A 16,772-nucleotide genomic window follows, 5' to 3' on the forward strand; every position below is an offset into this window, starting at 1 on the left:
AGATGTAGCGTAGGTCACTGATGGCTCTACAGGAGTGAGGAGATGTAGCGTAGGTCACTGATGGCTCTACAGGAGTGAGGAGATGTAGCGTAGGTCACTGATGGCTCTACAGGAGTGAGGAGATGTAGCGTAGGTCACTGATGGCTCTACAGGAGTGAGGAGATGTAGCGTAGGTCACTGATGGCTCTACAGGAGTGAGGAGATGTAGCGTAGGTCACTGATGGCTCTACAGGAGTGAGGAGATGTAGCGTAGGTCACTGATGGCTCTACAGGAGTGAGGAGATGTAGCGTAGGTCACTGATGGCTCTACAGGAGTGAGGAGATGTAGCGTAGGTCACTGATGGCTCTACAGGAGTGAGGAGACGGAGACATGTTTGGTTATGAAGTAGAGTTCTTTAAAGGTGCATTCCGTACAGTATTCTTCCATAGTTCTACGCAGGAAGGCTCAAGCATATGTACACAACGTGTATATATATGTACAGTCCTTATAGAAAAACAAAAAACAACTATTAAAAATAATCAGCTTTTTTATAGCAGCAAAAAGAAACTAAACAGAAATATGTACAACTTTCAAATGACAAGGCATGTAATACACAAGGCATGTAATACACCGCACATACTCTGTCCAATTCTAATATCTCCTTAAGTTACATCTGTGATTAAAGTCACATGACAGGAACCCATGTTCCTGTGTGTTTGGGACAGGTCACTGTGTAGAGGCTACATAATGGGAGTGGAGGGGTTAGTCGGATCAAAGGGAGAGAGACATGCGTGTGTGTGTGCAGGGAGGGAGAGAGACGTGCGTGTGTGTGTGCAGGGAGTGAGCGAGACGTGCGTGTGTGTGTGCAGGGAGTGTGCAGGGAGTGTGCAGGGAGTGAGGAGTATTGCAGTGTGACCTGTAGCACTGAACACAGCTGGACTGTATACCTGCTGATTGTGGAGAAAAGGACAGAACAATCTTCAGGTGAGATGGAAATCTTACACACACCCTTTCTCTCGCTCTCTCACACACACACATACATACAAGCACGCACGCACACGCACACACGTACACAAACTTACCTTGCATTCCCCGCAACTGTAAATATATCTCTATGTATCTCTGTGCATCTATATATTTTTCTTTAAATAAACTGAAAGTGTCCATTAAACGAGAAAGAGCTCAAAAAATAAATATCCACAGTTTTGATTTTTCTTTCTTTTGCAAGATGATTCTTTTTTTTTAACTTTTGTATGTGCAAGTTCTGTGCAACACCAGACACTCTGCTCCTAGAACAACTAAAACAAACATTTTACATTCAGGACTTCATATCAAAGAACTGCGTTTCCCAGCAGGCCGAGCGGAGGCCACTCGATCTCAACATTCTGGAGTCAACGGCAAGTGGCTGAGAACAAACCATAACCAGATACTTCCTTGCATCTTTAAAAAACACCCAAGCTGCACTTCAAGTATTCAAGGCATGGTTGTCATGTCCGACCAAGCCCGACCAAGCCAATGCTATACTTAAACCACAAGTACATGAATGAGGATACACATACATCCAACCATGCAGTGGAAAGACCCCCCTCCACCCCACTGAGGCAGAAGAAAAACATTATTGCAACGTTCGTCTGATTTGTCAAAACAAAAAAAACTTGATGCTTACGTTGGTCGTCACTTTCAAGTTTGGTTTTAGAGACATTCTACAATAATTTCAGCTTATTGTTTATAGTTGTACACAACAGAAATCTACACATGATCCTTATATCACCAGGCAGAATGTGGGTGTGAGTGTTCAGACAGACAGACAGACAGACCAGAGGAAGCAGAGCGTGTTCCAGAGTATTCCTGTAGTAACACAACACAACACACCAACACAGACCTCAACCCCGGACACACACACCCTCGGAATGTGTCACTGCACAGAGAGGGCTGTAACAAGCTGTTATAAGCCAGTCAGAAGCAGTCATATGTCTGTCATAACAAGACTCTGGCCTGTCACTGCAGGCAAATATGGAGGTAACACCATCCTCAGCATTCTGTTAACATAACAGACAGGCTGTCTGTAACAGACTAGTACAGGCCAATGTAACAGGTGTTGCTGCATTGCTTGTCAGTATTGATTCAATTCAACTGGGTTTATACCTAAACTCCACACTACAGACCAGCGGGGCGTCTTCCCCAGCCAGTTTCATTCTCTGCCCCATCACTTTCTTTCCTTTAGAATGCAACTGAATCCATTATGGCTCAGACTGGGTGAGCCGCAAGATGGCGGCTCCGATGGCGTGTAGGGCCAGATAAAGGCCGGAGCAGGCTAGTGCTAGTGATAGCTAACCAGTGCACTGCTAGCTGCGCTAATCCAGCAGAGCTAGACTAGGCTAATCTAATTAACAGGTAGGCAAGGCTAAATCAGCATAGTTAAGATAGGCAAACCCAGCAGACAGCTAAGCTAGGCTAACCCAGCAGACAGCTAAGCTAGGCTAACCCAGCAGACAGCTATCTAAAGCATGCAGCATCCAGGTGTGTGTAATGTAAACAGACTAGCAGTGATAAGACCGGACGTACTACACACCTGTCATTTTTCTCATTCTGTTACAAAATAACACAGAGGCTCTGTGTGGAAGGACAACATAACTTGAATTCCTGCACAGTTTAAAGTTCTGCTTAGGTGCTCCAGGCTGTGGTGGTGGTGGGGGTGTGGGGGGCGTGTCTCCCCTCCTCACCCCCCAGGCCTCCCCCACCTCCTCCCCTCCTCACCCCCCAGGCCTCCCCCACCTCCTCCCCTCCTCACCCCCCAGGCCTCCCCACCTCCTCCCCTCCTCACCCCCCAGGCCTCCCCCACCTCCTCCCCTCCTCACCCCCCAGGCCTCCCCACCTCCTCCCCTCCTCACCCCCCAGGCCTCCCCCACCTCCTCCCCTCCTCACCCCCAGGCCTCCCCCACCTCCTCCCCTCCTCACCCCCCAGGCCTCCCCCACCTCCTCCCCTCCTCACCCCCCAGGCCTCCCCCACCTCCTCCCCTCCTCACCCCCCAGGCCTCCCCCACCTCCTCCCCTCCTCACCCCCCAGGCCTCCCCACCTCCTCCCCTCCTCACCCCCCAGGCCTCCCCCACCTCCTCCCCTCCTCACCCCCCAGGCCTCCCCCACCTCCTCCCCTCCTCACCCCCAGGCCTCCCCCACCTCCTCCCCTCCTCACCCCCCAGGCCTCCCCCACCTCCTCCCCTCCTCACCCCCCAGGCCTCCCCCACCTCCTCCCCTCCTCTTCAAAAGCAGGCACTCTGTCCAACAAAACATCCCGCTAGCATTAGTACATTTATACACTTTCACACGTCTTCATCAATCATCCCCTCAAGATTGTGCAATGACAGTTGGTGAACATTTCTGAAAAACAAGGCAAGGAGACGGAGGAGAAGCCGTCTGAAGTCAGTTCGTGGCTCCCGTCACTCCTTCCTCACATCTGTTTGGTTTCTTCCCCTCCGAGTCGACACAGCGTTGAGATTCTTGTAACGTTAAGGTAAAGTGTCTCTCCAACAGTGTTAATGCCCCACCTGCGTCTCTCTCTGCTTGTCCCGTACATCGTCCGATGTAAAAGAGGTTTCACGTCTGGTTTACCTCAGTGCAAACTTAACACCCGCCGCCATGCAAACTGTGCAGTTAAAACTTTCACACCTGTCCTGTGTACACGGTATACTTCACACATCCAGTATACTTACACCGAGTAAATCAAGTATACTTATGCCATCATGTCGTGTGTACCCTCACAGTGTAAACTTTACACTTGTCTTGTGTACTCACGCAGAGGAAAACTTTACATCTGGTCGGTGTATTTTTAAGAATAAACTTCACAGCTGGTCTGTATACCTGTACAGGGTGTTTGTCCACCTGTACTACACAGTGTAGTATACACACCCGTACTCCCCACTGTAGTATACATCCTACCTGTATAATCTTAAAGCCACTGTAGCATGTTTCTGTATGTCAGTCCACAAAGTCTTCAACCCTGTAATGGATACTGGGCCACATTTGGTGATTAGAGCGTCTCCTGCTAAAACATCAGGCCAGAATAAATGGAGTGGATGTACTAAATGAAACGCCAGCATTCTAAAGGAAGAACAGAATTTTCAATATTTTCAAATGATTGTAACATATTAGAACTATAAGAAAAATAACATCTCTATGAGTGTTCATTCACTTATCTCCACCAAGTCATGGAAGTGAGAGTGTGTGTGTGTGAGTTCCAGCACATCAAAACAGTGTGTGTAAGTAGGTGTGTGCGCGTGAGTGAGGGTATTTCGGTGTGTGTGTGTGTGTGTGTGTGGGTGGGTGTGTGTGTGTGTGTGTGGGTGGGTGTGTTGGTGCGTGCCTGTTATCTGTGAGAGTTCCAGCACATCAAAACAGTGTGTGTAAGTAGGTGTGTGTGTGTGTGTGAGGGTATTTCGGAGTGTGTGTGTGTTTTTCTGTCCCCTGAAGTGTCCTGTCCAGGCAGGCCGCCCCACGGCGCCCCCTAGAGGCCCTGAGAGGGAGAGACGGCCGTCCCCCCAGCACACTGTCCTGAGACTCACTCTAGCCCAGGCTGCAACCAACCTGGGATAAACTAACCTGGGTTTAATAACTGACCAGGTCCAAACGGAAACAAACTGAGCTGAATCTCGCCTCCAAAGTCTCTGAGAACACATCAAACTCCCATCATGCATCAGTCTGGAGAGGGTAGGAGGTCAGAGGGTCAGCCAGAGGCCAGAGGTCAGTTTTTTTTTTGTTTTTTTTTCTCGTTGTCTCATTGTGATGCGATTGATTGGCGGTTGCATTGCTATGGTAACAGTAGTTCCGTCCGAGCCCTTTTCCTTTCGTCTCTTTTCATCCAATCAGAGTGTGGACTCGCACTCCAGGCGGCAGGTGGTGGTCTTGGCCCCGCCCTTGCGGGTCAGCCTGAGGACGCTTGGCTTCTCCGCCACGCCGTTACCCGAAGCGCCGCCGAGGGGCGCGGTCAGGGCCTTCCGCTCCGCCGCCGCCCTGTCGTCGCTGTGGCCGTGACCGGGGTAGATGACCAGAAAGCAGGAGGTGACGAAGCCCAGGAAGGAGCCCCCGGAGGCCACCATGGGTATGACGCGCACGCTGCCCACCGCCTCCACCACGGCGCCCAGCGCCGACGCCACCAGGATCTGGGAGATGTACACCTGGCACGACAGGATGGCGCAGTCGATGCCGAAGCCTCGCCGAGAGTTCCCCGGGCTGTGGTGGATGTACTGAGGGGTCAGGAGGAGGACGGGTCAGTCACACACCACATCAGCTCTGGGGGGGCATAGCGTGCGTGTGTGTGCGTGTGTGTCCTCACCTCCTTGATCTCGTGGTACTGTCCTAGCAGAGCGTAGGGGCAGTAGTGTGTGTGTGTGTGTGTGTGTGTGTCTGTGTGTGTGTGTCCTCACCTCCTTGATCTCGTGGTACTGTCCTAGCAGAGCGTAGGGGCAGTAGTGTGTGTGTGTGTGTGTGTGTGTGTGTGTGTCCTCACCTCCTTGATCTCGTGGTACTGTTCTAGCAGGGCGTAGGGGCAGTAGTGTGTATGTGTCTGTGTGTGTGTGTGTGTCCTCACCTCCTTGATTTCGTGGTACTGTCCTAGCGTAGGGGCAGTAGTGTGTATGTGTGTGTCTGTGTGTGTCTGTGTGTGTGTCCTCACCTCCTTGATCTCGTGGTACTGTCCTAGCAGAGCGTAGGGGCAGTAGTGTGTATGTGTGTGTGTGTGTGTGTGTGTGTGTGTGTGTGTGTGTATATGTGTGTGTCCTCACCTCCTTGATCTCGTGGTACTGTCCTAGCAGGGCGTAGGGGCAGTAGTGTGTGTGTGTGTGTGTGTGTGTGTGTGTGTGTGTGTGTGTATATGTGTGTGTCCTCACCTCCTTGATCTCGTGGTACTGTCCTAGCAGGGCGTAGGGGCAGTAGTGTGTGTGTGTGTGTGCGTGTGTGTGTGTGTGTCCTCACCTCCTTGATCTCGTGGTACTGTCCTAGCAGAGCGTAGGGACAGTAGGAGATGGACATGGAGATGATTCCCATGCTGCTGATCATCACCATGGCGACGTAGACGTTGGGGAACATCGCCATGACGGCGGTTCCTATGGAGAAGCCCAGCGTGCCCAGGATGTAGATGACCTTGATGCTCAGGTCAAAGTTGTCCAGGTACTTCTGAAGCAGAGCTGGGGGGTTACATCACATCACATTACATCACATTACATCACATTACATCACATTACATCCCATCCCATCCCATCCCATCCCATCCCATTACATTACATTACATTACAGTTAATGAGCTGATGCTTTTATCCAAAGCGACTTACAATAATTGCATTTAACATAGGAAGCCAGTGTGCTACTACTCACCAGAACTCACAAGTGCATCTCCTTTCTAAACCAGTGACTAAGAGCATGATCTAGTGCTGAAGGCAAAGTGCATAATATATGCTAGGGGCGTCTGCTGTCTTTGGTGTGTGAATGGGTGGATGGTGTGTGAATGGGTGAATGTGTGTGTGAATGGATGAATGGTGTTCAAATGGGTGAATGGTGTGTGAATGGGTGAATGGTGTATGAATGGGTGAATGGTGTGTGAATGGGTGAATGTGTGTGTGAATGGGTGAATGTGTGTGTGAATGGGTGAATGGTGTGTGAATGGATGAATAGTGTGTGTGAATGGGTGAATGGTGTGTGAATGGATGAATAGTGTGTGAATGGGTTAATGGTGTTCAAATGGGTGAATAGTGTGTGAATGGGTGAATGGTGTGTGAATGGGTGAATGGTGTATGCATGGGTGAATGGTGTGTGAATGGGTGAATGGTGTATGGTGTGTGAATGGTGTGTGAATGGGTGAATGGTGTGTGAATGGGTGAATGTGTGTGTGAATGGGTGAATGAGAGGCCATTGTAAAGCGCTGTGGATATATGGATATATAGTGTAAGTGCAGTCCTTTGACCATTCACCATGCTGAAGAGGGAGGATCCTGGTACTGCTTCCTGAGGAGGGGAGTTTTGAGTCTGCGGTGAAAGATGGGCAGCGACTGCTGTCCTGACGTCAGTGGTTACTGTGTGTGTGTGTGTGTGTGTGTGTGTGTTCCTCACCGGAGCAGGTAGCAGCAGTCATGGCGTAGATGACCAGACCCCAGCAGCCCATCTGGACGCCCCGGTTGTAGTTCTGCAGGTCCGTGGAGTTCGCCGGAGCCTACGGGGGAGACGCTCGCTATATGAGGCTGAAATAGAGGTGCGAGTGTGTGTGTGGGGGTGGGGGTGGGGTGTGTGCGTGTGTCTGTGAGTGTGTGTTTGTGTCTGTCTGTCTGCGAGTGTGGGTAAGTGAATGTGTGTCAGAGTGAGTGTGTGTGTGTGTGTGTGTGTGGGGGGGGGGGGGGGGGGTGTGTGCGTGTGTCTGTGAGTGTGTGTTTGTGTCTGTCTGTCTGCGAGTGTGGGTAAGTGAATGTGTGTCAGAGTGAGTGTGTGTGTGTGTGTGTGTGGGGGGGGGGGGGGGGGGGTGCGTGTGTCTGTGAGTGTGTGTTTGTGTCTGTCTGTCTGTCTGCGAGTGTGGGTAAGTGAATGTGTGTCAGAGTGAGTGTGTGTGTGTGTGTGTGTGGGGGGGGGGGGTGTCTGTGAGTGTGTGTTTGTGTCTGTCTGTCTGCGAGTGTGGGTAAGTGAATGTGTGTCAGAGTGAGTGTGTGTGTGTGTGTGTGGGGGGGGGGGGGGGGGGGGGTTGTGCGTGTGTCTGTGAGTGTGTGTTTGTGTCTGTCTGTCTGTCTGCGAGTGTGGGTAAGTGAATGTGTGTCACAGTGAGTGTGTGTGTGTGTGTGTGTGAGAGAGAGTGTGTGTGTGTTTGTGTGTACGTCTGTTTGTGTTAGGGCTGAATGATTGATCGATTTCAAATCGAAATCACAATTTGAAACAATGCGATTAGCAAATCGCAACACAGGTTGAGATGACGCGTTTATTCCCCGCTTGAATGTGATTTAAGAGGGAAACGCGTCGCGTCCGACCTGCGTTGAGTTGAGCCGGAGATGGGAGCTGAGCTGAGGCCTCGTTCAGACAGAGCACCACCCTGCCCCCAAAACAGCAGCTCGCCAACGGGATTCTGATGTCCAGAACTACAACACAGTCTGTTCTAGTTGGCTAACTTGACATGGATACAAGCACAAACTTGGATGCTACAAGCCAAATGTTATAGAGAATAAAGGGTCATTTCAATTCAGAACGTGAACAAGAGACTCTAACCACAGCAGATCAGGGTAGAAATATAGAATATATTCGATGTAGCTTGATCTGATCTAATCATTCAGCCCTAGGGTGTGTGTGTGAGTGCGTGCGTGCGTGTGTTAGTGTGTGTGTGTGTTTGTGTGTGTGAGTGCATGTGTTGACAGCGTGTGTGTGTGTGTGTGTGCGTGCGTGCGTGTGTGTGCTGACCGTGGGGTCCCCATGGTAGATGACCTGACCCATGAAGTCAGTGTAGAAGACGGCCTGGGCGATGATGGAGAACCAGGTGAGCAGGTGGCAGACGCACAGCCTCCAGAGCTCGGGCGGCATCTTCAGCATGGACATCCAGAGCAGCCGCACCGTGGTCTCCGCCTCGCCCTCCTCCTCGCTCTCCGTGTCGCCGCTGGACGCCGTGTTCCCGCTGGGGTGCCGCGCCCGCCGCCGCCCCGCCCCCGCCCCCGACCCCGCCCCCGCCTTCTGCAGGCGGCGCCGGCGGCGCGGAGACCCGTGGGCGCAGAGGTCATTCATGCTGCGCGACGACTTGATGAGGAGCGCGGCGTTGGCGCGGCGGTAGCGGTAGCGGCGGGCGCCCACGCGGCCGTAGTACGAGAAGGTTCCTGACGGCTGGCGGTAGAAGGTGTGGCGGCGTCGGTGGGAGGCGGAGCTGGCGTTGCCGTTGGCGGCGGCCTTGAAGTGGGCGGCGTCGCCGTTGGCCAGGGCGCGGCCGTCGGGCGGCGGCGGCGTCTCGTGGCGGATGAGCGCCTCCTCCCCGCGGCGGTCCAGCTCCTGGAGGAAGGCGGAGAGGCGGGACACTTTGGGCGGGCGGAGCGCGAGGTCCTGGCTGCCGCCGCCACCGCTGCTGCTGCGCCGGGGCGGGGAGCCGTGATAGGACGACAGACGGTCGGCGAAGATGGACGGCTCGATGTGGCGCAGGAAGAGGGCGTCGTGGTCGAGCGCCGAGTCGCTCTTGCTGCGCGTCATCTCCGCGTCCAGGAAGTCCATGTCCAGGTCGCGCTCCGAACGCTCGTCCTCCTCGTCGTCCTCCTCCTCCTCCTCGCAGTAGTGGCCGTACATCCCCTCCTCTCCGATCAAGTCGAGCTGGGGGGCGTGGTCGTGGTGTTGGGCGGAGTCGGCGGCAGCGGCGGCGGCGGTCTCCTCGTCCAATCGGTCGTGCTGGGGGCTGTACTGCCGCTCCTCGATGCTCACGAGGTGCAGCGCCACGGAGACCGAGAACAAGATGGCGGCGAAGAAGAACAGGATCTGCTCCTGGGACTTGAAGGCGGAGCCGAGGAAGGTGTGCGTCCAATCCAGGCCGCCCAGGGCGTAGCCCACCGCTCCCCCGAGACCTGGACACACACGCGCACACGCATGCACACACACACGCACACACACGCACGCACACACACGCACACACACACACACACACGCACAAAGACACACACACAATATACAAAATATTTAGAACACACAGATATATATGGGGGGTGGGAAGTGCCACGTTTAGCAGGCATGTTGTGAGTGTGTGTGTGTGCGTGTGTGCGTGTGTGCGTCTATAGACGCACACACGCACACACACACACACACACACTCACACGCACACCTTATCCTTGCAAAGACATAGTTAGGGAATCAGCCAATCAGATCGCTGGGATTTGCATATATCTTTAGCAAAGATAAGGTGTGCGTGTGAGTGTGTGTGTGTGTGTGTATGCGTGAGTGCGTCTATGTGGAACTTAGTGCAAAATTAGACGCACACACACACACAGACGCACACACACGTTCATTCATTTGTTTGTTTACTCCAGTGTGTGGAATGTGCCACGTTTCGTTAATTGCGTTGAGCGTGTGTGTGTGTGCGTGTGTGTGTGTGTGTGTGTGCTAAGCTAGTTAGCAAGATGGCTGCGCGTGACGTACTAACGTAATCGGCCGCGCTGCGTGCGACGTCATCTGCCACGTTTCGTTAATTGCGTTGAGCGTGTGTGTGTGTGTGTGTGTGTGTGTGTGTGTGTGCTAAGCTAGTTAGCAAGATGGCTGCGCGTGACGTACTGACGTAATCGGCCGCGCTGCGTGCGACGTCATCTGCGTGCGTTCAAGCTGGACAAGCGGATTTCAACCAAGCCCCCAGGATTCGAAATCTAAAGTGAAGGCCTATTGAACCGCGCCATCTTGGCTAGATTTGTAGTCATTTGGCTATTTCCGGTGACTTTTGACTTGCGCAGTTGAGCTTTTCTGTCCGACGCGCGTCCACGAAAAAGTTCACCTTTATGTGAAATGTAGACGCACGTTCCCGGCTCTCTCGGCTCTCCCCGCTTTGATTTAGCAATGAAAACCGGCTTGCATATTAACCTGTTTTTGTAAAATATATCCATTGGAGAAATTATTTTTTCATCCAGGCATCTTAGTTTTAACAGGTTAAATATAACGGAACATGTTTTGTTTGCTAGTAGATGGTATTCATTCCGTTCGCGATAACGTTATTGCAGCCAGGCTAAATTCCTCCAGGGAGCCAGTGACCGGCGAGTTGAAGAGTTTCACTCCCCGCCAGCAGGAGCTTTGGCCGCCGCTACCGCATCTCGGATAACCCGCTGAGTTCCTGGCTGCTATTTCACATTCGCCCTTGATCAATCGAATCTTATCTCCGTATAAATACACATTAAGCCTATATCGCCTCATTCACCACAAAATATGTTTCAATCTGAGGTTATTTTCATAGATAGATTTTGCCTAATTTTTGATAATTTACTGCCATGCAGGCCGTCTGCGCTGTCCCCAGCACCACCTTAACAGAGGAAGTTTGAAATGTCTAAATATTCCCAAGCATGTATTTCCATTCGTAAATCACATTAGCTGACCTGCCCGGACAACTGCATCTCATCCGATAAACATAGCCTATGAACAATACATCCATGATGGCAAGCCAGAAACGCAGACACAAGTTCAAGTACCACAAATAAAGGTAGCCTATTAATTCTAACATCAACGGGGTCCCGGCTAAGTCTTTTAATACCATCCATCGTCATCCGCTTATCCGGGGTCGGGTCGCGGAGGCAGCAGTTCCAGCAGGGAGCCCCAGACATCCCTTTCCCTAGCAGCATCAACCAGCTCTGCCTGGGGAATCTTTAGCCGTTCATAGGCCAGTGCGGATGTTTAATCAAATGTGTTAATGAAAATGACCACAAAAAAGGAGAGTAGTCAAAGCACACCGCTCAAAAAGGGCTTAATACATACAACAAACTGATCAGGCTAATCATTTTTTAATGAAAATGACCACAAGACAACCTCTTGTGCATAGTTGAAATGGTAGTGGGATACGGTGATAAACTGGAGTGATCATTTGACAGCAATTATTAGCCTTTTCCAGGAATGGACAGAAATGGGATATTTTTAGAATAACAGTAATTTATTCACATACAATGGAAAGGAGTTGATGTGTAGCATGAAGATGAAACGATACACTGAGTTTGGGTGTTTTCAGTCAACGTTGGCACCGCTTCTAGCTATCGAATGGCCGACTGGTGTAAGATGGATAGCCTAACGTTAGAGAGATAAATGTAGGCTATGGTTATGTTAATAAAGCTAACAATGATGTTGTAACATGCATGCAGCACTGCCCATCTGATCTGAACGATTGATTCATTATTACCATGGATCGGTATTGGGATTGATCAAGGGTGAATGTGAAATAGCAGCCAGGAACTCAGCGGGTTATCCGAGATGCGGTAGCGGCGGCCAAAGCTCCTGCTGGCGGGGAGTGAAGCTCTTCAACTCGCCGGTCACTGGCTCCCTGGAGGAATTTAGCTTGGCTGCAATAACGTTATCGCGAACGGAATGAATACCATCTACTAGCAAACAAAACATGTTCCGTTATATTTAACCTGTTAAAACTAAGATGCCTGGATGAAAAAATAATTTCTCCAATGGATATATTTTACAAAAACAGGTTAATATGCAAGCCGGTTTTCATTGCTAAATCAAAGCGGGGAGAGCCGAGAGAGCCGGGAACGTGCGTCTACATTTCACATAAAGGTGAACTTTTTCGTGGACGCGCGTCGGACAGAAAAGCTCAACTGCGCAAGTCAAAAGTCACCGGAAATAGCCAAATGACTACAAATCTAGCCAAGATGGCGCGGTTCAATAGGCCTTCACTTTAGATTTCGAATCCTGGGGGCTTGGTTGAAATCCGCTTGTCCAGCTTGAACGCACGCAGATGACGTCGCACGCAGCGCGGCCGATTACGTCAGTAGGCCTACGTCACGCGCAGCCATCTTGCTAACTAGCTTAGCACACACACACACACGCTCAACGCAATTAACGAAACGTGGCAGATGACGTCGCACGCAGCGCGGCCGATTACGTCAGTACGTCACGCGCAGCCATCTTGCTAACTAGCTTAGCACACACACACACACACACACACACACACACACGCTCAACGCAATTAACGAAACGTGGCAGATGACGTCGCACGCAGCGCGGCCGATTACGTTAGTACGTCACGCGCAGCCATCTTGCTAACTAGCTTAGCACACACACACACACACACACGCACACACACACACGCGCAACGCAATTAACGAAACGTGGCACATTCCACACACTGGAGTAAACGAACAAATGAATGAACGTGTGTGTGCGTCTGTGTGTGTGTGTGTGCGTCTAATTTTGCACTAAGTTCCACATAGACGCACTCACGCACACACACACACACACACACTCACACGCACACCTTATCTTTGCTAAAGATATATGCAAATCCCAGCGATCTGATTGGCTGATTCCCTAACTATGTCTTTGCAAGGATAAGGTGTGCGTGTGAGTGTGTGTGTGTGTGTGTGTGCGTGTGTGCGTCTATAGACGCACACACGCACACTCACAACATGCCTGCTAAACGTGGCACTTCCCACCCCCCATAGATATAGGTCCAAAAAGGAATGTGGTGTTGTTCTGTGTCCATAACGTGTGTGTCTGTGTGTGTGTGTGTGTGTGTGTGTGTGTGTGTCTGTGTGTGTCTGTGTGTGTCTGTGTGTGTGTGTGTGTGTGTGTGTGTGTGTCTGTGTGTGTCTGTGTGTGTGTGTCTGTGTGTGTGTGTCGGTGTGTGTCGGTGTGTGTCGGTGTGTATGGGGTGTGAAAAGTGCCCTTTGGTTGCTTGTTCAAAGCTTACTTACAACGTGTATGTATGTGTGTGTGTATGATGGTATGTATATACATACACACACACATACAAACATACACACACGTTCGTGTTCGTCCAGCAGAGCTCACTGCAAAACATGCGCACATGCGCGGTAGTCGATCGCGCTTTAAATGAATGGGGGAGCTCACGTGACCGAATGACTTTGCGTTGTGAGTTGTGAGCTCAGTGGGGCGTGTATGTATGTATGTGTGTGTGTGTGTATGTATGAGATCGAACATAGCCTACATACATACATACACACACACATACACGTTCGTTCCAACCAGCGCAGCTGTATGTGAAACTGCTTGCGCATACAATCGCGGTAGCCACCGCACTTCCGCGTGACGTCACCGAATGCTCTGCCGCTGTTTTGAGAAGAGCGTGTATGTGTGTATGTATGTGTGTGTGTGTGTGTGTGTGTGTATGTATGTCTGTGTGTGTGTGTGTGTCTGTTTCGACTCGCTTAATGAAGGACTTCGATACATCGCTTCAGAGAATGAAGACGACTATGGTAAATATAGCACTAAAAATATTAATATCTGCGTGGTTAGATGACAAGACCATGCTTTGTGGGTAGATCGTATGCCAAATCAATTTGTTTTTTTGTTTAGATGGGGGAGAGCCGGGTCAAAAGTCGCGCAGGACAAAAGTCGCGTTCCCATTTTCTCCAGAATGACTGGACCTGCAAATATGTGGTTATACTTGCCTGCACATATTACCGTGTACAAGCTCCCTTCAAATTTTGGGCGCGATCGCAGCATATTTGACAGAGATATCGATGGAAAACCACTTTTGCCCCATATAAGTAAAATCATGGTCTCATAAGCATTTTTCGATTGTAAAATTGTGTTCACTTGTTTTAGTTTGCAAACATATGCCATTTTCTTAGCATATCTACTGGCTACATGATAACATAGCTTTCAAGTTTCGTGCGAGCAAGTCGTGCCTGCAAGCCAGGGAGAAATGACAGGAGACCGTGGCGGAAGTCGCATCCCGTAGAGCAGGGGTGGCCAACCCGCGGCTCCACGCCCGTCAATGTGCGGCTCCTCCATTCATTGATTAAAAAAAAGTTGGCTTGCGGCTCTTTCATCCTTTCATTAAAAAATGAATTCATTCATTCCATAAGAACGTTTCTCTTTCTCTCTCTCTCTCTCTAGTTTCGCTGTGCATTTCTTCCTGCCCATTTAAGTTTATTGCAGATTTGTCATAAAATCATGATTGTTTCGCTAGGTCGCGAGGAAGTCGCGTGAGAACCACTTCAAACCAATCATTTAGGTAGCAAATCACCTTGGTAACAAAATAGTTGTAAACAAAATAATTTGCTCTGCGTGGGGACAAACACAAAACGAATGTATTATTAGACATATCATAATAATATATAGCCTTCAACGACCTCCTGAGCTGTCTGCCTGATGGTCTCAGGGCTAAAGAGACCGCGCGTCGTTTTCCTCACCCTAACTCTTGGCATGCTGTCAATGAAAGAAAATACATTGTAGGCCTAAATAAACATGGTTTTAGGCTATTGTGTTTATGTAGGCCTATAGGTTAAGCTATTTGTGTTCATAAGGTAACGTCATTGTAAACGAAAGTCCGAAAATCCAATTGACTGGAACCAGGGGGTTTGACAAAAGTTAAGAGGCAAAATAATTGGTCTTGACTGCATTTAAGATGCATCTGTAAGGGGGCTGGTTCGCTAGCTGACCCAAACGCACGGACACAGACGGACAGTTCCAAGCCCAGAGGGCGGTTTAATACAAAGCGGAGGTACAGAGGGCAAGGCAAAGGGTAGTCAAGTTCAGGCAGGGGTCAATCGATCAACAAACAATGTCCAGAAAACGTAATCCAAGCCGTGGTCGAGGTCCGGGGAGAATGGGTCGGGGAAGCCGTGTGTCAGTCCAGGAAAAGAGCAGCAAACAAACCGAAATCACAACGAATCTTAGGGAAGAACGTTGGGAAGACCGGGTTCTTATAGGGGAGGTGATTGGATGAGTGAGTAGTGGCAGCAGGTGAGCCGCGCCCTCGGAGCTCGTTAGCGGAACCGTGTTCAGGTGTGCGGGGGTGATCACGTCGTTAGCGGAACCGTGTTCAGGTGTGCGGGGGTGATCACGTCGTTAGCGGAACCGTGTTCAGGTGTGCGGGGTGATCACGTCGTTAGCGGAACCGTGTTCAGGTGTGCGGGGGTGATCACGTCGTTAGCGGAACCGTGTTCAGGTGTGCGGGGTGATCACGTCGTTAGCGGAACCGTGTTCAGGTGTGCGGGGTGATCACGTCGTTAGCGGAACCGTGTTCAGGTGTGCGGGGGTGATCACGTCGTTAGCGGAACCGTGTTCAGGTGTGCGGGGTGATCACGTCGTTAGCGGAACCGTGTTCAGGTGTGCGGGGTGATCACGTCGAAGGGCGCGCAGAGCGCGCGCTGAAGTGGAAGGCCGTGGCGCGCGCTCTGCGGGAACGGTGGTGGGAGCTAGAGAGCGCACAGGCGGAGGCGGAGACGTAACAGTATCTTTCACATTAAAACTGCATACAAAGCTGACCAATAGCATTAGAAAGATCTCTTCGAGAGCTTTAATTTCACCTGTTCATTCTGCCCAAATGTCACTCGCGCACCCCTCTGGTTCTAAGCCATCAGAATGCGACTTCTGTCACTCTACGGGATGCGACATTTGTCCCGCCACGGTCTCCTGTCATTTCTCCCTGGCTTGCAGGCACGACTTGCTCGAACGAAACTTGAAAGCTATGTTATCATGTAGCCAGTAGATATGCTAAGAAAATTGCATATGTTTGCAAACTAAAACAAGTGTACACAAATTTAAAATCGAAAAATGCTTATGAGACCATGATTTTACTTATATGGGGCAAAAGTGGTTTTCCATCGATATCTCTGTCAAATATGCTGCGATCGCGCCCAAAATTTGAAGGGAGCTCGTACACGGTAATATGTGCAGGCAAGTATAACCACATATTTGCAGGTCCAGTCATTCTGGAGAAAATGGGAACGCGACTTTTGTCCTGCGCGACTTTTGACCCGGCTCTCCCCCATCTAAACAAAAAAACAAATTGATTTGGCATACGATCTACCCACAAAGCATGGTCTTGTCATCTAACCACGCAGATATTAATATTTTTAGTGCTATATTTACCATAGTCGTCTTCATTCTCTGAAGCGATGTATCGAAGTCCTTCATTAAGCGAGTCGAAACAGACACACACACACACACAGACATACATACACACACACACACACACACACACACACACACACATACACACACACACACACACACACACACACATACATACACACATACACGCTCTTCTCAAAACAGCGGCAGAGCATTCGGTGACGTCACGCGGAAGTGCGGTGGCTACCGCGATTGTATGCGCAAGCAGTTTCACATACAGCTGCGC

General features: G+C 50.5%; 1 protein-coding gene across 1 annotated transcript in view; it reads right to left on the reverse strand.

Moving 5' to 3' along the window:
- Window positions 1-3,267: 3,267 nt before the first annotated feature.
- slc45a4a (solute carrier family 45 member 4a) overlaps window positions 3,268-16,772 on the reverse strand; it is a 26,734-nt gene continuing 13,229 nt past the window's right edge. Inside the window, exons 4-7 of the mRNA XM_084459265.1 lie at window positions 8,402-9,537; window positions 7,079-7,178; window positions 5,949-6,160; window positions 3,268-5,221 (exon numbers count right to left, since the gene is read on the reverse strand). Coding sequence (XP_084315391.1) covers window positions 4,841-5,221; window positions 5,949-6,160; window positions 7,079-7,178; window positions 8,402-9,537 — 1,829 coding nt within the window. The 3' untranslated portion in view covers window positions 3,268-4,840. The remainder of the gene's footprint in view (window positions 5,222-5,948; window positions 6,161-7,078; window positions 7,179-8,401; window positions 9,538-16,772) is intronic.

The sequence above is a fragment of the Borostomias antarcticus genome (assembly GCF_949987555.1).
Source record: "Borostomias antarcticus genome assembly, chromosome: 27".
Taxonomy (NCBI): domain Eukaryota; kingdom Metazoa; phylum Chordata; class Actinopteri; order Stomiiformes; family Stomiidae; genus Borostomias; species Borostomias antarcticus.